The sequence below is a fragment of the Macrobrachium rosenbergii genome, chromosome 14 (genome assembly GCF_040412425.1).
Source record: "Macrobrachium rosenbergii isolate ZJJX-2024 chromosome 14, ASM4041242v1, whole genome shotgun sequence".
Taxonomy (NCBI): domain Eukaryota; kingdom Metazoa; phylum Arthropoda; class Malacostraca; order Decapoda; family Palaemonidae; genus Macrobrachium; species Macrobrachium rosenbergii.
In genome coordinates, this window is record NC_089754.1 from 26,811,721 (window position 1) to 26,833,471 (window position 21,751).

The 21,751-nt window shown below is 37.0% G+C and overlaps 1 protein-coding gene across 4 annotated transcripts in view; it reads right to left on the reverse strand.

Moving 5' to 3' along the window:
* Nucleotides 1-646: 646 nt before the first annotated feature.
* The window catches only part of LOC136845829 (aprataxin and PNK-like factor), a 39,019-nt gene continuing 17,914 nt past the window's right edge, over nucleotides 647-21,751 (reverse strand). For 2 of the 4 annotated variants that reach the window (XM_067116211.1, XM_067116212.1), the window contains exons 7-10: nucleotides 21,183-21,661; nucleotides 18,501-18,700; nucleotides 15,977-16,193; nucleotides 647-1,829 (exon numbers count right to left, since the gene is read on the reverse strand). In XM_067116211.1, the coding sequence (XP_066972312.1) occupies nucleotides 16,009-16,193; nucleotides 18,501-18,700; nucleotides 21,183-21,661 (864 nt within the window). In that variant the 3' untranslated portion in view covers nucleotides 647-1,829; nucleotides 15,977-16,008. Of the gene's footprint in view, nucleotides 1,830-15,822; nucleotides 15,845-15,976; nucleotides 16,194-18,500; nucleotides 18,701-21,182; nucleotides 21,662-21,751 lie in introns of those variants that run through there. The other 2 variants (XM_067116213.1, XM_067116215.1) reach the window with 2 other exon arrangements.

Here is a 21,751-nt window from a genome sequence, read left to right on the forward strand (position 1 = left end):
CTCTCTCTCTCTCTCTCTCTCTCTCTCTCTCTCTCTCTCTCTCTCTCTCTCTCTCTCTCTCTCTCTCTCTCTCTCTCTCTCTGTGGAACATCTCTTCATATATCTTATTTTTTTACAATTATAGCTTACTATGTCTTACTAGCCTTGCTAGTAAGACATTGGACATTGTGGTCAGCAAAAATATCTTCTATAACCATAACAAAAAGCTTAAGACATGAAGAGATGGTGTAGACACGGAAATAACCCCAACAGAAGCCCCCATCGCATCAGGGATGTAAGAGGTTATCACTGTTGGCACACAACCACCTTTCAAAAGTATTCTGAAACTATCAAAACAGAAATACTCATAACCTAACTACAATATTCACCTAATAATATGTCTCTACAAAATATTAATTCATAAAGGTATACGATTATGAACTGGCATTAAACATAAACTTTGATAGCTATGGTACTTGAGATTTTGATACCTTCATCATCCAAATTTTTTTGCAAAATTCAGGTAATTTTGACTTTCTATTTTTGTTGTTTTCCATTTCTAAACATAATAAAATAAAGTACAGGTGTTCACCTTCTACAAACACCAAAACAAGTTTTATACTATGAAAAGAAAATTTGCCGTGAGCAAACAGAAGAAAAACATTGCTTTGTTCAAAATTCTATTATTGTATGCTTTGTCACATAAATTTTGGGAAGCCAAAATCTCAAAGGGTTACTTATATAACAATTAATAAAAACATATATCATCACTGTTCTGTAAGACTTCATGTAAACATATATTATTATCGTTCTACTAGAACAGTTTCATAAGCACCACACATAGATCCCCGATAAAATACAAAGCAAAATAATCCTCTGAATAAATATTCTTTACATAAAAAATTTACCTAGATGCAAGATATTCCTCAAGCTCGTTAAAATGGAATGAAGTATGGTACAATAAGTCAAAACAAAGTAAAAGTACAGGTTCCCAATGAGTTGAATTAGGTTAATGATTGTCCTTTCTTAAAGCCAAATTAAATTATAAAAAGCCAAAAGATGAATATAAAGTTGTATCCTTCCATGCAAACATTAGCAAACCTGTAGAACTGTGAATGCATTTCATATATACACACTGTCTATCTCCAACTTGTCATCTTGTGTTCCATCATATTTTATTTGGCAAAGGTTTTTCTTAAAATAACAGGGAAAAATAAAAAGTTGATATACGTCGTTTTAAACAATTTTAAGTTGGTCAACAAAAAATTATATAGCTATAAATATACAGAGATCAAAAAAGTGCCAAACTACAAAAAAGCAAATTTAACAATATACATGTATAAAGTAGTAATTATACAGTAATTTACAGTATAAAATTATTTAAAAGCTTATAAGTAGTAAAATTTGTCATATTTACATGAACTTTGGTTGTACAGAATGTTAAAATAAATAAAATAACGCATATTTTACTTACAAGCTTAAGAATATTGTCATTGTGCATGATGTTCAGCAGTAACGGCTCTTGACAGTGTATTCAAACGTGTTTGCATACATGTTATTCAGTGTTTCACTTGCAGTGAATTTGTGCCTTTAATATTTGTCCCATGACTCCAAAAACAGTTCTGGTAACAGTGCTACTATTGAAAAATAAGTTGGCTATGCTAATTCTTTGCCAAGATTAAAGGGACAATGCACAGCTCAGTTGTTCCTTATGGGATTGTTTCAGGTGAAAAGATGAGTAACAGAGTTCGGGCCACTCTTGGCTAGTTCTTGCAGCAGTCTGCAAATCCAAAAGAAGATTTTCAGCCAACATCATCAATGTGGTCTCCTCCTCTTCCTCTTGGCATTACCTATCAGGTGCAGTACAGTACAGTATAAGTAAGTTTTTTGCTGTTCTTCACATTCTTTACAATTAAAATATATAATACATTTATTAAAAAGACATTTAAAATGTTAAATTATCAAATGATTTACAGTATTAGCAATGTTAAGGGTTGCTAATATGAGTTTATAGGGTATATAAGTAAATTTTTATGGTGTTTATTCACTTTACATTGTTTTTCCATTTTTGGAACAAGCTAATGATGTAGGGTGAAGTATAACTGTATGTATAAATGCATGCAGGTATGTTATGTATGTACACTGTACGTATGTATGTACAGTAAACCCCCCGGATTCGTGTTCTCACGATTCGTGGACTCACGTATTCACGGATTTCTCTTTGGAACTTATCTACCCATTATTTGTGGATTATTCCCCCATTCGCGGTATTTTTCACTGAGAAATATCACTAAATACTGTATTTTCATCTCTTTTCATGGCTAAATGCACTTTTTGTGATAAAACTATTAAAACACTCAGGTAATGCTCGAGTTACGATAATTCACCTTACGATAATTCGATTTTGCAATGGGGTAAGCAATTAATACCGATACCACAATATCATTTGTAAAATGTTTTTAAATTTCGCGTGGGCGCAGGCAGCAGTGTAATCAGGCAGTGAGAGACCAAATTACAATAGACAACTTTTCCTCCATCATTTACCCCATCTTCTAGTTAAAAAAGTAAAAGAGAATGATAAAAGTACTGTTAGTAACATTATACTCTTGCATAAGTGTGTACAGCCATAAACAACAGACCAAGAAACTGTTGTTTTGCTTATAACCGAATTGGATAACAACAGCCGTTTACCTGGTACTTCAACCATCGTACAGTAATAACAATTACCGTACGTTATGGCACAAATGACTTTAAGTTGAATAGGACTGATATATTTTTACATTATACCCTTATTTGGTATGGATAAAAGATCGGCAAGGAAATATACTGCTAAATTTAAGCTGCAAGTTGTAGCTGAAGCTGAGAAAACAATGTTCAAGATGCTAATAACTATACTGTAAATTATCATGCATTGGCAACATGGATGAGACTCGATCATAATTAAAATGGGAGAGAAAGTATTTTAATCAAAACTACTGGGCATGAAAGAACACATTACTGTTATTTTTACGCCAATAAACAATAAATACAAAAAACTTGTATTATGATGAAATCACGTGAAAATAGTGAACGGAATTTTGAATTTTTTTTTACACAAAACAAACGGCCCCAAACGGCCATCGTCATCTACTAACGAAAATAATAGATAAATTAATTTCACAACAGGACGTATTTTAGCTATATTTTGACTAAAAACACTTCGTGTAACGAAAAATATCCTTGTCACATATAAATAAAATATCTTGAGATACATTTACGCTAACTAGAAGCAAGAAAAGCGCTCTGAACTGAATTAAACACGGCGAAATAAACGCTGCATAAACATTTCCAAACCAAAACGTTGATCACTATGATTGCAATTTATACAGTAATACAAAAGCAATATAAGAATATATACAATATATTACTAGATAAAGTGAATTAAAACATAACATTTTAAAAGATCCATGGAAAAGATGCATATTCGTTATATTGACGTTTGCATAATACGATATGTGAATATAGAGGACAGTATAATGAAGGCTACGCTACTGTGTATGTAAACAATATACCGTAGTGTAGACTAAGCTAATTCTTGTTTGTTATCCAATTTCTCTTTGTATTGAATTATCATAAGTCACTTTGCATGGACCTCCAGAATTAGCTGATATTAACCCTTTAACGCCAAAGCCCTATTTTCAAAAACGTCTCCCGTATGCCGGCGGCCTCCGAGAGGTAGCGCCGAAGTGGAAAAAAAGTTTTTTTCAAAAAATCACAGCGCGCTTAGTTTTCAAGATTAAGAGTTCATTTTTGGCTCCTTTTTTTCTCATTGCCTGAAGTTTAGTATGCAATCATCAGAAATGAAAAAAAATATCATTACCATATATAAATATTGGAATATATGACAGCGAAAAAAAAAAACTCGTATATAATTGTATACAAATCGCGCTGTAAGGAAAACGGTTAAAGTTAATGAGTTAATTATTTTTAGTTGTATTTTACACTAAATTGCGATGATTTTGGTATATAACAGATTGTAAAACGATTAAAGCAACACAGAGAAAATATTATCACAAAATGATGCATGAATTCGTAACGCTCGGACGTAAAAAAAGTTTTTCAAAAAATTCACCAAAAATCAAAATAATGTGCTAGAGACTTTCCAATTGTGCAAAAAATGAAGGAAATTGATTGAATATTACTAGACTGTAAGTTTTTTTTTTTTTAGCTTACAATTGCATTTTTGAACCATTTCGATCGAGTTAAAGTTGACCGAAGGTTGATTTTTTTCTATTTATCGTTATTTCGATGTAAATATTTAAAAACTGTGAAGAGCTAAAGGAATGATATATTTTTAGTTGTATTCTACATGAAATTGCACACATTTTGATGTATAACACTTTATGTAACGAATAATATGAAACGGCGAAAAAATTACGGCAAACTGACGCAAGAAATGACACGATTTTCAGCGGAGTCCGCGTTTATGGAGCGGAGGAAATTATTTTTTTCAAAAATTCACCAAAAATCTAAATATTGTGCTAGAGACTTTCCGTTTGTTGAAAAATGAAGGTAAGTGATTGATTGTTACTCGAATGTAATAATTATGGCTTACGAATGCGTTTTTCGATCATTTCGGTCGAGTCAAAGTTGACCGAACGTTAAAATTTTGTCAGTTATCGTGATTTCGGCGAAAATATTAAAAAACTGTGAAGAGCTAAAGGAACGATTTATATTTTGTTGTATTCTACATGAAATTGCGCACATTTTGATGTATAACACTTTATGTAACGAATAATATGAAAGGGCGAAAAAATCACGGCAAGCTGAAGCAAGAAATGCCAGGATTTTCAGCTGATTCGCGCGCGGAGGGAGGAAATTATTTTTCAAAAATTCACCAAAAATCTAAATATTGTGCTAGAGACTTTCCGTTTGTTGCAAAATGAAGGTAAATGATTGATTGTTACTCGAATGTAATAATTATGGCTTATGAATGCGTTTTTCGACCATTTCGGTCGAGTCAAAGTTGACCGAACGTTAAAATTTTGTCAGTTATCGTTATTTCGGCGAAAATATTAAAAACCTGTGAAGAGCTAAAGGAATTATTTATTTTTTGTTGTATTCTACATGAAATTGCGCACATTTTGATGTATAACACTTTATGTAACGAATAATATGAAACGGTGAAAAAATTACGGCAAGCAGACGCAAGAAATGCCAGGATTTTCAGCGGATTTCGCACGCGCGGAGCGAAGGAAAATTTTTTTTTCAAAAATTCACCAAAAATCTAAATATTGTGCTAGAGACTTTCCGTTTGTTGCAAAATGAAGGTAAATGACCGATTGTTACTCGAATGTAATAATTATGGCTTACGGATGCGTTTTTCGATCATTTCGGTCGAGTCAAAGTTGACCGAAGGTTGATTTTTTTTTATTTATCGTTATTTCGATGTAAATATTTAAAAACTGTGAAGAGCTAAAGGAATGATATATTTTTTGTTGTATTCTACATGAAATTGCGCACATTTTGATGTATAACACTTTATGTAACGAATAATATGAAACGGCGAAAAAATTACGGCAAGCTGACGCAAGAAATGCCACGATTTTCAGTTGATTCCGCGCGCGCGGAGCGGAGGAAATTATTTTTTTCAAAATTCACCAAAAATCTAAATATTGTGCTAGAGACTTTCCGTTTGTTGCAAAATGAAGGTAAATGATTGATTGTTACTCGAATGTAATAATTATGGCTTACGGATGCGTTTTTCGATCATTTCGGTCGAGTCAAAGTTGACCGAAGGTTGATTTTTTTCTATTTATCGTTATTTCGATGTAAATATTTAAAAAATGTGAAGAGCTAAAGGAATGATTTATTTTTGTTGTATTCTACATGAAATTGCGCAAATTTTGATGTATAACACTTTATGTAACGAATAATATGAAACGGCAAAAAAATTACGGCAAGCAAGAAATGACAGGCAAGAAATGACAGGAAATTTTTTATTTTTCAAAAATCTAAATATTGTGCTAGAGACTTTCCGTTTGTTGCAAAATGAAGGTAAAGGGATTGAATATCACCAGAATATGAAATTTTTTATTTCAAAAATTCACCCAAGTAAAAAAAATCTAAATATTATATGCTAGAGACTTTCCGTTTGTTGCAAAATGATAGGTAAAGGATTGAATATCACCAGAATATGATTTATTTTGTCGCAATATATCGAAATCCACGCTTTTCGGTATACCCGTTGGAGAAAAGAGGGAATTTATATAAGTGATAAATTTGATGGCTCAATGGTTTTCAATAGTCGCTGAATATCGTGCGGTTCGTGTATATATATATATAAATTCCCTTATTATATATATATATATATATATATATATATTTGTATTCATGATATATATATATATATATATATATATATATATATATATATATATATATATATATATATATATATATATATATATATATATATATATATATATATATATATATATATATATATATATATATATATATATAGACATTCATACATAGACACATATAAATTATATTGTTTTTTACTTTGTTACGAAAACATAACTAAAAGGAATGGTTGTGAAAAACTTTGTTTTTGCATAAAACGAAATTATACAAAACAGCAATGAATACAGATATATAAAAACTTGTAATAAATATAAAACTAAAAATAAATTCAATAAAGAATACTCACTCGTAAATATAAAACTGTAAATATATAAAACTAAAAAAATAAATGCAGAATACTCACTCGTAATCCTGACTCTTCGTGCTGTTTCTTGTTTTCTCCCTCCTCCATTGAAGAGTCTTGCATTTTTTTCCTCCAAACATGACGGGGCACAAGCGGAGGAGGGAGACGCGCGCCCTTACTGCTGGTGGGCCGCCCTTCAGTGGCTCACTGCGCCCTCCCGTGTCGCTCGGGCAGGCGCACTCTAATAAATAACCGCATTGTGGTACCTGCGGTTACACTCATCCAACCTGCAAAGTGCTACCTTGCAGGTGCGACACACGTACCGGCTGTCTCTCCTCTTGCCATTCATATGGCACACCCGGCACTGTTTCTGTCTGCCCCCTTCGATGAGCTCCAGTGTGTGATCTCCTGGCTGCAGCCGACACACAGGGTCGGCTACCCGACGGACACTGGAATTCGAGGCGGCGGCACCTTCAGGGGCGGCGGCATCTTCAGGGGCGGCGTCATCATCAAGGTCGGCGGCAGCAGCAGGCGGCGCCCCGGCAGGATGAGGAATTATGATGTCGGGTATCTCACGACATTTGACCTTTCCTCTCGGGGGCAGAGCTGGAGCTCAGGGCAGGGGCGCCGTTGGAAGGCCACTCCTCCAGATCGAAGTTGATGAGGGCATTCCCAGCCACCTCAAGAAACTGGATGTGGGTCAACCTCCGAGCGTCCGAATTATACCCACAGTAAATGATGTAGGCATTCTGGAGGGCCAACTGAAGGAGGTATTTGAGGAGCTTCTGTGTCCACCTCCTGGTTCTCCTGGCGAAGGATAATACTGGATGAGTTGATCAAAGAGATCAACTCCTCCCATGTGCCTGTTGTAGTGCCCGATGACAGTAGGGCGTTGGACACGAAACTCCACATACGTAACTCAGCCCTGCCGGCGTGTCTTCTTCCGCTGGGTGATCTCCTCTTGGATGGGCTCATGACTTGTCGTAATCATGGGCAACGCAGTCGGACCCCTTCCAACAGATGACGAAGACATCTCCCTTCCGCCGCCACTCTGTCTCTCCTCTTGCAAGATGTTGCAGGTGGCTAGCAAACCTCTTGAGGACATTGGGGCCCCACGCACCAACCGAAGGGTACCACTGACGTGCACACCTGCTTCATACAGTTCCTGGGCCAGGGATACCGAGTTATAATAATTATCCATAAACAGGTGGTATCCCTGGTTACGAAACGATTCACAAGACCGAAGACAGTGTCACGCAGCGTGGAAGACCCCAGAATACACCAAGAAGTCCACGACGTATCCAGTGTTGGCTTCCGTAATAAAAATAACTTTACACCATACTTCTTTGGCTTCTTCGGGTTGTACACTTTGATACTTAGACGCCCTTTGTATGGCATCATACCTCATCCAAAGAAAGGTTCTTTGAAGGAACCACGAGAGTCTGGCACCGTTCATGAATGAACTCCAACAATGGGCGGACTAAGATGAGGCGGTCGGGTTATTCGGGGTATAGCCCTTCGGTTGAAGGCGTTGAAATACCTGTCCAACGCCAGGAAACTATCATGGGACATAATGCCGGCCACATTAGGCGTACTTTAAAAAAATTCCGCCTCCAATATTGCCTGACGCCAGCAGCAGGCATCATCCCAAAGAATATGTGGAGCCCCAAAAGTGCGCCATGTCCGTGAGGTTGCAGCCCGCCAGCGGTGCGACAACGCGTCGTCCGCAGTTCCTCACGGCAGTACCGAGCGTAATCTACTATCTCCGCAACCAGGAATTCAAGCAATTCCTGCGTCAGGAAAAGCTGAATGAACCCCAGTACCGTGAGAGGCACAGGGACGGTCAGTCCAGGTACTGCCGTGAATGGGTGCATGTTAGGTGGGGTGGGGTCCTCCGACCACCCCTCATCACTTTCGGACGAACGGCCTTCACCTGAGCTGCCGCGACGTTGCGACCTTCTACGGGTTTGCGCTCGCGCACGTGCACGGGCACGTCTTTGCACTCTCACACTCCCAGCTGGGCTGTCTCCTTCACTTTCCCCATCACTTTCTGTTTCGTCCCCACCAGCCACAATCGAGTCATCCTCTTCCTCCTCCAACTCACTTTCTCCCTTGTAGGCACTAAACCCACTAAACTCTAATTCACTTTCCTGCTGAGGATCCCGTACGGACATTGGTGGCAAATATTCTTCATCGCTGACGTCAGGCGTTATGTCGTCATCGCTAGATGACCAACTACCACCGAAATCAGGACTTTCGACCTGCTCTCGATCGGGCTCCAACTAGTACTCATCAATGTCCTTTTGTTGGAGGCCTCCCAAATGTTTTCGGATGCCCCTCAGGACACCCCGATGCTTCCTAGGGGTCGTAAAAGGAACGGGATGTGGTCCTTGGTCGCCATAGGTCACACGTGGCCGAACAACACGCTGCTGAGAAGCTGGGTCACTCTGGTTGCTGGGTCCTTCTCCAGCATCCAAGTCCAAAACTCGCCTCACACACTCACTTCCGACAGGCAATGTGCGCCTTTCACGCTCCTGACGCCTTTGCGACATCTATGCAAACGTTCTGTTGCAGCACGAATTCGCTAACACTCGCAAAAGTTCAGCAAAACACGTCTGCGTCAAAATATCGCTCCCGCAAGGCGCTACTCTGATGCTCTCTGATGCGAGATGGGGGAAATTCGCGCATGTGCGTCTGGGTGACGCTCAGAAACAAAACAACAGCTGGATCCGTGAACTCCCAGCATCCGCCGAGGTGCGGGATTTGAAATCTTCCGCAAACTAGGCCTATAATTATTTTTCCGCGAATATTTAAAAAAAGCATTTTCAGTCGACGTTTGCAACGTCCACTCGGCATTCGACAGACAATTTTGGATGACATTTAAAACGTCCAACAGGCGTTTAAGGATTAATAATTACTATACCGTGTATGTAAAGAGTATATTTTATAGTGTAGGCTAGGCTACCATATATGTATACAGTACATGGAATACCCTTGTGTAGGCTAGGCTATGTTCGAGATACGTTTTGGTATTTCTTATGTTTTTTCCAACAAACGATGGTTATTTTTTGGAACCTAAACCCATCATAAGTAGGATAATACCTGTATAAGCATTTGTAATTTGTTTTATGTGTGTTTGAACTATAAAAATAGGCAGTTCTAAGAGTTTTTAGAAGGGGTCTAAGTATTTGCTGGTTTTAGCTATTCGCGGCGGGGGGGGGTACACATCCCCACGAATACAGGGGGTTTACTGTATGTAGTACAAAAAGCAAACAAAATTAAAAGTAAAGTCAATGATGGACATAAACATACAAGAGGTGCAAGTACAAAAGTACTTTTCTTATACCATCCATCATTGTGTTCACTTTTAATACCCATAGGGTAGAAGAAGGTAACATTCCTTAACTACTTACAGCAACAATACTATAAAATTATTACATAAATGAAAAACAAATATAATACATGACATATAGTGTAATGTATGATATGTTCACAAATACAATGTACATACATAGACAATTAAACAGTCTGTATGTGGTATATGCTACTGCCCTGACTAGGATTTTAACTTATGCTTTTCAGGGTAATAATCTATGATGACAGAGACATTATCCATTCAACTATCAAGAGATGTAAATCAATTCTGTCTCTGCAGTATGTATTCTAGTAAATTTCAGGTTATGTACTTAAAATCAATATCAACACTCCACAATGACAGTAAAAAGTTAAGCATGTAACATGTGCCTATTTATGAAAGCTTTGTCACTACATGTGAATTTTCAAAGTATGAAATATTAAACTCCAAACATCCAATTGATATCAAATTCACTTTACCTGGGGAATAATTTACACCAAAATGGAATTATATATAATTATGTATGTACTGGGAGGCAAACTTGTCCCTTAGGATAAGGAACCTAAATTACAGTTACATCATAGACTGCTTTCACTTTGAATCAAAATAAGCCCAACTTCATCAAGATAGCCGAATGCTGTTTCTAGTATGTGGCTTTTTATGAAAGTTTTTCTATAGTTTGCGTGTGACATTTTTATATGCTTTAAAACATTAACCCTCAAATAACCCATTAAACACACTAGATTTCAATGGCATCGAATGACATCATCCTAACCCAATCTCAGAGATTAAGGTTATGTCAAATGAAGTCACCTGGAAAAAATTAAACATACATCTATAATGTATAGGGTATTCAGCTTCAAAATGACAACAAAACCAGCTTTATACTGTGAAAAATATATTCACAAGAAACAATAAAATGAAAAAACTGCTATGTTCAGTATCAGTCTGTGTGCTTGGCAACACAAATTTTGGGGCCACCATTACTCTCAAAAGGTTAATTATAAATTCACTTTACCTTTTAAATAGCTTACACCCATATAAAATTATTTACGACAGGGGTCCTGCCAAGGCCATGACTCAAACTAATTGTTAAGCTTGCAACAAGCAGTTATTCATGACAGTTCTGTCACTACGGCTTTCACTGTACCTTAGGTATAACAAAGGGAACTGTATGGAATAAGTGCTCCTATCCTGACCAGGATACAAACCTATACCTTTTAAAGAAAGGATGTACGATGACAGCAACATTAACCACTCCATGATCAGAAGAGTTTATAAGCTCATTTTGACTAAAAATCATATCCCTGTCAAATTCAGGTTCTGTACCATGACTGGCCATCACTGAAAAGAACTATATGGTTGCAATAGGTCTGCTTACGACACCAAGCATAAATCTCAGCCTTATCACCACTGGTAATTACTAAAGCTTCATCAACAGCACAGCTATGACAAATTTAGCATGTCCAATTCACATGGAACAAATTGATATCCCAGTACAAAGCTGCTGTAGAGACTCCCAAAGACATGACAACTGAAGGAGATATAATTACCCAGTTGTCTATCACAGAAACCTTGGCAGGCATTTACCAAAATCAAGAGATGCATCCCATGGTTGAACAACTGAAGTGCATCAGGTACCAAAATCATCAGTTACTCTGTAGAACACCAGCATGCAATATTCCATTATGAAACCAGACCCTATCAAAATGAATCTAATAGGCCCTGACACCCATACAAATCCACAGCCCTAGAACTGTACCAATAAGACATCACCCTAGGGCACACTGAGCTAAAACAAAGAGACCAAAGTCAGAAAGTTATACAGTTTACACCACATTGGATGAAAGTCGACATCACACCTTCATTTGCTATCACAATTTCAAAATTTCCTTTAGTGTTAATACTGTCACGACCATGGACCAAAGTCTACAACAGGACAGTTATGATAACGAAGAAGAAACCACAAATAAAACGGAGAGTAAGCAACCTAATAACCACTCAACTATCAATGAATTTGCACTCCCATTGCCTTCCTAAAGACACGAGACATCCATGTGCCCTAATTCATAAAACATCTTGGGCTGCACCCCACATGGCAAACAGCAATGGCACTTACCCCTTCAATAACTGGATGCTTCCCAAGGCACATGATACATTTTCTATGAGTTTAGACCAGTCTGAGGACACATAAGATTCAAGCAGTCATCTACACTCACAAAATAAAGGCAAGTTATATCACCAGCCTTCTCAGTCTTTATTGCCACCTGCAGGCCCTTGATAACAATGGCCTATGGATAGATGCTGATTACTTTCACCTTCTGACTCAAGGACAGCTAAGAATGGAAGGAACTCCAGTCAGAGGCACAGGCTGTCATTTCTGGATTCCTACCTCCTAAGACTTACAAAACTATCTCCCCTGCAGAATAACAATGATGTCTGTGGTCAATTTGGTATTCTGCTGCTGAATTACCATCATAGTGGACTTCCAGGAAGCACAAGAAATCACCCATTTCAGGACACTCGACACAATACCTACAAGGTATTTATATACTGAAGAGAGAGTTAGGCATGTTCAAATGTCATGTAACGAAAGAATAATGAGTGATGCAAAGAAGTGCTTGTGCTCAATCAGGCAAACAAGACTGCCAATATTCTGAAGGAATGTGACATCAATCTTCATTCTGTCTCAATTGAAGAGGATCATGCCACCCCTTGGTGAGGGGACTAATGGGTCTGTAGCTGGCATTGGGGCCCCTGGAAGTTCACCTAAGAATGAATGCCCAAACCAGGACACACTCAAAGCCCCAACAGGGATGACAGTAGCAGTGGTTATGGCTAAGGTTGACATGCCTATGCTCATCCTACCAATGAACTCAAGAAATTCATCTCATTGAAGAACATATAGATTACTGGATGATTAAACTAATTTGAACGCCAAGCCCGCCACCACAAATAATGGAGACCCATCCACTTTGGATCCTGCTTATATGTAAGCAGTTGAAGGCACTACCACCCCCAACAGACCATTTTATCCTCTTACTCTGTGCCCTCTAAAGTAGTGCAACTGAGCTAAAAAAAAATGGATATGAGCCACCCAATAATTTTTATAAGAATGGTGACTGTTACCAGATTTTTAGGTAGAAGACTAGAAGTTAGGGCAACTTCAAGAAATAAGGGCAGCTTAGCATAAGTGACAAGTTTGCCTATAACCAATACTGATCTCGGAACTTACATGAAGCTGAAGCTACTTTACATGGGGTTCATAATACACCGAACTTAACTGAAATTAGAATATTCTAAATAACGAAATCTTTGAGTAAGCACATAAATTTAAAGCCTTAATTTCAATGGAAGTCCATAGACTATACACTTTGATGCCCAAGTAATGGTATGCTTCATCCACTTGTAAAAATTTCTGAGACATATGTGTTTACTTCTGCTGATTTGTGAAGATTTGCTTAGTACATCACACGAGCAGGAAACAGTTGAATCAACAATACCTTCAGTGAGCCTTAGCTGACCTGGAGTTTATTGGATTGTTACCCTGGCCCTTGGTAATGAATCAATTTTCACCAAACTACAGTATTACTAATACCATTACTATTAGTATAGCATTTTGTATGTACAAATATTACCATGATCACATTTATTTTGTATAAAAATATTATCATGATTACATTCACCTGTACAGTAGTATTATGTATTAGTGCACAGTACTTTAACTTATAAATGTACAGTACATGTGCAATACAGGTACTGTCCTACATGTATACATCATATTATCATTATAATCATTATTACCAGTGCTGTGTCATCTAAACTTAACAGACAGCTCAGGGGCCTGCCCCCTTCCAGTAAGTAATGAAATCCACTAAGTTACAGAGACTGGCATATAGCCTACAAAATAGGGTTCCCAGGGGCTAACTCTCATAGCTTAATGTCTAGTGCAATTCCATATAAAGTATATAACAGCCTATCCTAACTGGTGTTTTGTAACTATCACTTAAATTAAAGTATTGATTTACTTACTATTTGAACTTGGAGATATATCTGGCAAATGAATTATTTTCATCAATATGTGTACGTACCTGACCTACTTATGCTTACAAGACGTGTAAAGTACCATATACAAGACCCACACAATATAAATAAAACATAACGCTGCTTCTTTTTAAACATAAATACCATAAACTCTTCATAACAAAAAACTGAGAGAGAGAGAGAGAGAGAGAGAGAGAGAGAGAGAGAGAGAGAGAGAGAGAGAGAGAGAGAGAGAGAGAGAGAGAGAGAGAGAGGAACAGCACAAAAAGTAAGTTCATAGTTTATTCTAACAGATGCAAATGTGTATCCCTGTGCACATGCACACACTGAAAAATGTGTAACACTACCTAATGTATTAAGAACAGTACAATACAGTACCACATTAAGTAATGTCAGTAAAAACTATGAAAGAGAGAGAGAGAGAGAGAGAGAGAGAGAGAGAGAGAGAGAGAGAGAGAGAGAGAGAGAGAGAGAGAGAGAGAGAGAGAGAGAGAGAGAGAGAGAGAGAGGTTGGGGCCATGGTAAGTGCATATTGTTTCCCTACATGACGCACAAAGAGGAAAGCGTTAGTTAACACGAGCACATTTGAACCTTTGCTCACCCTCAGCCCCCACATACACAAACAAGAGAGTCTCAGTCTACTGTCCAACGACCCTATCACACTTACCAAGATTTCTCTGGCAAGTACAAAATATTCTTATTATTTTTATCAGACTCAGGCAAGTCTTGGCACTGTAATGCAATCTGCTACGTTGATGTGCCACTTTGTATTATTATTATTATTATTATTATTAATTTGCACCACATAAAATACTGTACTATGTCAATTTAGTCAACTTCACAGGAAGAATTCAAAGAAAATAAAAGGCAAGAGTAAAAATTAATAAGTACACCAAGAGGTACTATACTATCTTATAAGTATATTATTATTATAATTACAATTTTAAATAATACTGTATTGTACAGCTGCAGTGTTAGAAACGGTCAGGATGGAGTAAGGATGCTAGGTTAATCTAACTGTGATATTCTCTAGTTATGCTGGGCCCCCCTGGGAATCCTCGCTGGGTAACCTCCTTTGAATCTCTTTGATCATCATCACTATAACATTAAAGAGCCTACTTAACAGTCATTCTCTCTCTTCTGCTGGGCTTTATTCCACTCTGGGAAGATATGACAGTCTGCATCTCATGTCCCATTTTCCCCTTTTTTCATCACCTTTCTGTGCTCTCAGCAACTGAGATGGGTTGGACATGAGATGAGAAAGAGATGAGGTCTAGTTGGTGAAACAAGCACTAGATATGGAAGCAGCAGGATGCAAGACCCATAAGACAATCCAGGATATCACAGAGAAAGGGTATAGATGAAGATCTAGACCTCATGGGAGCTGAGGAAGAAAGAGGACAGGACAGGGAGGAGTGGAGAGAATTCATTTTATATTGCTAACCCCATAAAGGGAAAAGCTGACTAGAAAATGTTCACGATGGTGATGGGAGTGACAGCATTAGATACAGTATCAGAATATTATACATGTACATCATTACTTAACAAAAGACATGTACAATATTGTTATTATTATTAACATATATAATACTGTACTGTAATATTTCTGAAGTGCACATTATATAGCTTTCTTTGCAGTGTGTACTACTACTTATGTATTAAATTCTGACACACACAGAAGCTGACTTATGTAGTGTCCCATGGAACAAGCCCTCAATGTATGTTGAAGTCTGTCTGTACCGTAAACTGTGTTGATCTGGAATGGTCTTCTTTCTCTATGAAGATCAGATAAAAATGTAAAAAATACTGTATTGGGATATGTATTAACGTGTAACATACTTTAAATTGTAAATAACTATTGCCCTAATATTTCAAATACTGTACAAAATTTATGCTGCATTACTTACATTCATAAAAAATTATGGCATATATGCCTACTTTATTTCCTTTTCTTCACAAATTTCTTCCCTTCTTCAAGTGTACTTTTTATATCATCATCTTCATCTTCCATAAAAGATTCAGAATCAGTTGGAGCATAGTCGTCTGAACTCTCATCATTCAGAAATGGGTCATCATAATCATAATCATCAGAATCATCATTGTCATTTTGTTTTTGCTGACGAGCTGAAAAGCAATAGTACAGTACACTTAAATTCCTCTTCATTAATGACCATTACCATTACCACTAACGACATTTTCAGTTTAACAAATCTTGCATACATAAAGACACAAATCAAATAAGGCCTCAAAATTCTATAACAATCTGAATGTCTTTTAAATACAAACCTTTAAATACATATGACAATCTGCAATTAGCAGGTTTAAATAAATAATTTTCTTTCTATGGCCTACTTGGTATTCAGAACACACACCAATTAAGAAATTTAGGAAAAGAACCGTGCGATTTCTAGTAGAAAGGAATAGTCATGAATTAGGGGTATACCTACATTTTCTTATATATCAACACCTCTGCTTTGATAAAAAAAAAACTATTGCTTATATTCTAAAAAATTTAATTTTCTTAAAATGAAAATACAAATCACTTTTTACTGTTTCTGTAGATCTGTGCTCTTCTCATACATCCATCAGCGTCAGACTTAACTTATAAGAAAAAGCTAAGCCAGTATAACCTCCAAAAGATCCACTTCAAGTGAATCATTTTGTCAGCTATTGTACTAGTTGGACTTTCCTTTTAACATTTGCCAGTCTTGTTCTGGCAAATAATATGGAAAGGTAGTTCACAAAGGGCGTGGGGGAATAATGTCTTAGGGAATGACTGAGGATACCTCATCAATAGCTGAGTTTAACAAAGTCACACCCTGCAAACTACCCTTTGGAACTCCTACTTGGTGTTTTTTTTCTCAGAAAAAGCATTTACTCCTGCAGGGAGTAAACAAAGTGTTGTAAATGCCTGAATAGATAATGGATGCTTTGTCTCTACGCAGTGTCATATGCCTTTTCAAGGCACAAGAAACAAAGACTGTGACATCATGATGTATGGAAGAAGAACTTTCACACATTGAGGGCTAAGCAAATGCAGTATGTACATCAGTGGTGGAGTGCATTTGCTGAAAACCCTTGGGTAGGTCATAAATTAATTTTCTCGCATAAGGATTTTTTAAGGGCCTGAGTTTGTAAAGATGACCCAAACTGTCTTGCAGTGAAGCAAAGGTTGCAATATTCCTCATATGCTCTAAAATCAAGGATTTTTTTTTTTTTTTTTATTTATTGCATTTGTTTTTGTAACATGGAGCAATTCCAGATCTACATGACATGATGGCAAAGTGTTAAACCATAGCATTGCTCGCCTGTATTTCATTAGTCGTACTGAACAATCACCTATTAAAACTGGAGGTGGATTTTCTGTGAATTCTCTTGCCATCTTCCTACAGCAGATGATGGAGTTCTGCTGTTTTACTGAAAAAACATAGGACAACCAAGGCTCACGTCTATTTGCATTCATTGCACAGCAGAATTGTGCTTTGCATGTCTTGTATGTTATTAAATTTTCTTCCATACATTGTCTACAGTATCGAGCCAGAGCCTGTTTTTTAGCTCCATGTGATATCTTGGATTGTAATGACCAAGGGACTGGTCATCATTGGAATAACCCTGAGGTTTTTTAGATAAAGTCAGTTTCTCTTGATTGAAAAATTCCATTAAGGTAGCCAATGGCATCAGCTATACTTTGAAAATAATTTGCATCACTTTCAATTTTATCTAACTAAAATTTTTTTTTTTCAAGGTTGCATTGTAATAATTTCTGAACAGGAATAACATTGTTAATACCAAGAATTTAGTGACACAGCAGCTCTAGACTGCAATACATATAGATCTGACCGAATTATCTCTATACTGATCATGAGCCTTTCCTGGAACACTACTGTCAGGGCAGCAAGTCTCTCAGTTTCTTTCCTGATAAGTCCTTCCTTCAATTTCACAGAAAAATCAAACAAGACTAATGTATACTGGGAAGGTAGGATACATTAACATGTGCTAAATATATACAAAGAAAATATTACTCAAAAACATGAAAAGTGTTGAGAATAATGCAAATTTCCTACAATATGAAGGAAAGGCAAGAAATACAAGCCTATATTAGCAATTGTGATAATATAAAATAAAAACAAGAATCATTATTCATTCCTGGCCTATGAAAACAACAAACTGATGAACTTTAACAAAAGAACATGAGGTACTGAGTAACTATAACAGACAACTATAACAGACAATCAATTGGGAGGACAAAGTGTAATTGCAGTCTACAATAAGAAAAAATATTTATTAGTTATAAGCCAAAGAATGATGCCATCATGGTAGCATGTCAAAATTACCCTACAACAAATCAAATTAATCCTGAACTGTCTGTTTTAATGCTTACTTATAGATTAAGACACAGTACAGAAAACAGGATTGCTATCTGTTACAAACCTTTTCGCTTTGCTCTTCTTTGAGGCTGTGGTATCCTGCTATGTCTATAGTCTTTGCGATGCTGAGGATTTTTGCGATAGCAATCAACTCCATACTCACACTGAGGTCTGTCATCATCAGAAGCTTCAGGATCCGAAGAATTTTCATGGTAATCAGAATCTCCAACATGAGAAAAGTCAGCAAGATGTCTTTGGTTTTTTCTGTAGTAAAAACAGTGAAAAATATCAGTAAGCTCACAATGAGTTACAATATTTAAAATATATGCACTGCAAGAGAGATTGCTTGAAAAAAGTTCAGAACATGTATCACATCAATGTGCTATAGTGAAATATGTTTTAAAAAATTAACTTTTAGTAGTGTCTGCACTTCTCTCAATACAGTTCCTTTGCCAAATGAGGACATTTTTGGCTATGCCTAATTATCTTACTATCTCCCTCTGCATTTCAAAGGTATCACAATTTTCAATGGCATAAATTTATTGTAAGAAGTATACTCAACAATTCATGGCATGACCTTTGTATTTTTAAAACATTTGTTTCTCTTTTTCAAAATTGTCCCTCCTTGATCCAGACTAACTAATGTGGATTTGAAGGAGTATCACAGGTCATGTTACCTTACTTATCCTCCAGCATTTTCCTGCTCCAATTTAACATTATCAGTGTCTGTGATTTAACATTATCAGTGTCTGTGATAATCAACTGAATTGTGGCTTCACCTTGGGGCTCAGGGGTATAACAGAAAAGCCTGAGCATCTTAAACAGACACCAAAAACTTTTCATGAAGTCCTCTGCTAAATGAATGATACAAGTGAGAGTTGACTCTTATGTCCACTCCTTGCTCTGCCCTGAAAGCACGGCACAAGCATAATTACTGGTACTGCAGTATGTGTAGGACAAACTCATTTGATAGAACTGAAGGCATTACAAGAATGAAATCATCCCTAACCTAATTATTGTGACTAGCAAACCAAAAAGAACCAGCCCACCTTTGAACTCTAAAGGCCAGCTATAAAAAATAATTATGCCCAAGAGTTATCAAATGGATATCTCTTTGGTTCAAATATTCTAGTTTGACTGATTACCTCAGCAAAGTTCTCTGTACCAGCTTTGGATAAGAGCCCAAGTCCTAGCTATATCGCCTTTTCTTATTTGTTAAGAGCAGTAAATTTTTGTGAAAGCTGAGGTACTGTATCTATGTTTATTAGTCTGTGAACATTCCCACAAAAGCTCCCACTATTAGCTCTGAATATGATCTTCCTTGTCATATTGAAAGTGGTTTTATGGGGATGAATGTTTTGCACATAACCTTCCTTATCAACAGCCGCTGTGCTTTTCTTATTTGTCAGCAATATAAAATTCTGGTGAAAGTGGAAATATCTATGCTGATTAGGTCAAAACAATATGCATCTGACAGGGATAAGATTAAGAAAAGGTGGACATTGCACTTACTTGGAATTGTGGGAAAATCTTTATATTTAATTTTATAATCCAAATTACAATTTCAGGTGTCTGAGAAGTCCCTCACCACAGATATGTGGTCTATGCTGAGGGGGAGTTCGAAGGTGCTGAGGGGGAGTTCGAAGGACATTACCAGTCTCATGGTGAAGGTACTCGTTACCATGCAGGGTGGTCAGTAACATGAATGGCAGTCATTATTACGAGGCAACTGGCTAAAAGAAGTGTCTAGGTTGGGGTTCTCATTAAACTACATGTTGCTACTGACAGCAAAGCAAAGTCCTTCCTAATTGTATCTCATCAAGTCAAAACAAGGAATGCCCATCAGCTTACACTCTGTATACTTGCCATGAGAAGCCTGCTAAAGAACCAACGATTCTATAAACACTGATCTGTTAACGCAAGCATCAGGAAAAGTCCTCAATTTTCCTATAATTTAGATACCTCATTATCATACTACTACAGGCTTATTTTGGATATCTAATATTCCTAAAAATTTATGGAATGGAATGGAATATAGAATTTAGGCCAAAGGCCAAGCACTGGGACCTATGAGGTCATTCAGCGCTGGAAAGGAAATTGAGAGTCAGTAGGTTTGAAAGGTATAACAGGAGGAAAACCTCACAGTTGGGCTTTCAAATAATTGTTAGGAGAGGGTGCATACCAAGATGGAAAAAAGATAATATGAATGGAGGTGCATTAAAAGGAATGAAAGGGGTTGCAGGTAGGGGCTGAAGGGTCGCTGCAAAGAACTTTTAATAATGCCTAAAGTGCACCTCGAGGTGCATTGACAGCACTACCACCCCTATGGGCTGAAAATTTATGCTTTTATAGCTCTTTGAAGCATTTTGATGCATTATGGAACATATCTGTTGCACTATGTCTCATCTTAACATTTAAGTTTCCTAAATACCTCTCAATTTAAAAGCTTTAAAATGAAACTGATTTTGATGTTCCCAGAAATCAGGAATTTCACCCCAATATTTTTACAGTTACTGCCCAACAATTTTTTTTATACTGAGATAGAACAAATAGCCGATAATTAAAAGAGAAAAGCCAGTATAGAAGATTCACAGTGTAAAGCAACAGACTCAACAACATAAAAATTAAGGGCACAAATTTTCATCATCCATCCCCCCACTAGAATCTTGCAATATACATTTAATGCACACTACAGCTATCAAACTCAAAAACTTCTAACATATCAAAGATAAAAAACCTTGCTGACCTGTAACATTTATCTCCATACTGGCAAGGCTGTCTTGGTTTCTTCTTAGCAGCAGGTGATCCTCTTGCTGCAGTTGTAGTTGGAGTTGTTTGTTTCTTTTTATTAGGTGTTGTTTTATTCTCTTCACTGCCAGTGGCTGATTCCTCTCCCTCATCACTCATGTCATGCTTTGTCGCTGACTGATGTTGCACTGTAGTCTTGGCCTCCTTTGATGTTTTAGCTGGAGGTTCATCGGGTTCATTCCCTGAATCATATTCACTGTCTTCATCGCTAATGGCATGAAGTCCTTTTGTATTATTTTTTAAAGGAGAGCCTTTCTTTTTAGCTGGAGTTCTCTTTCTAGGACTTGAATTAACTTTCTTATTATTCCTGGAATGTTTGTGACCGTCTTTTTGTACAACCTGCTGCTTTGGATGTCCACCATTCCCTCTAATGACTCTTCCTTCTCCTTTGCCTACATCGCAGCTGTTTGCATCTGTCTGTATAAAAATGTATTCTTTGAATAACAATCTACACATCAGTTACCATATTGGATGGTATATAGGACCCATTTTTCCCCTAAATTGGCT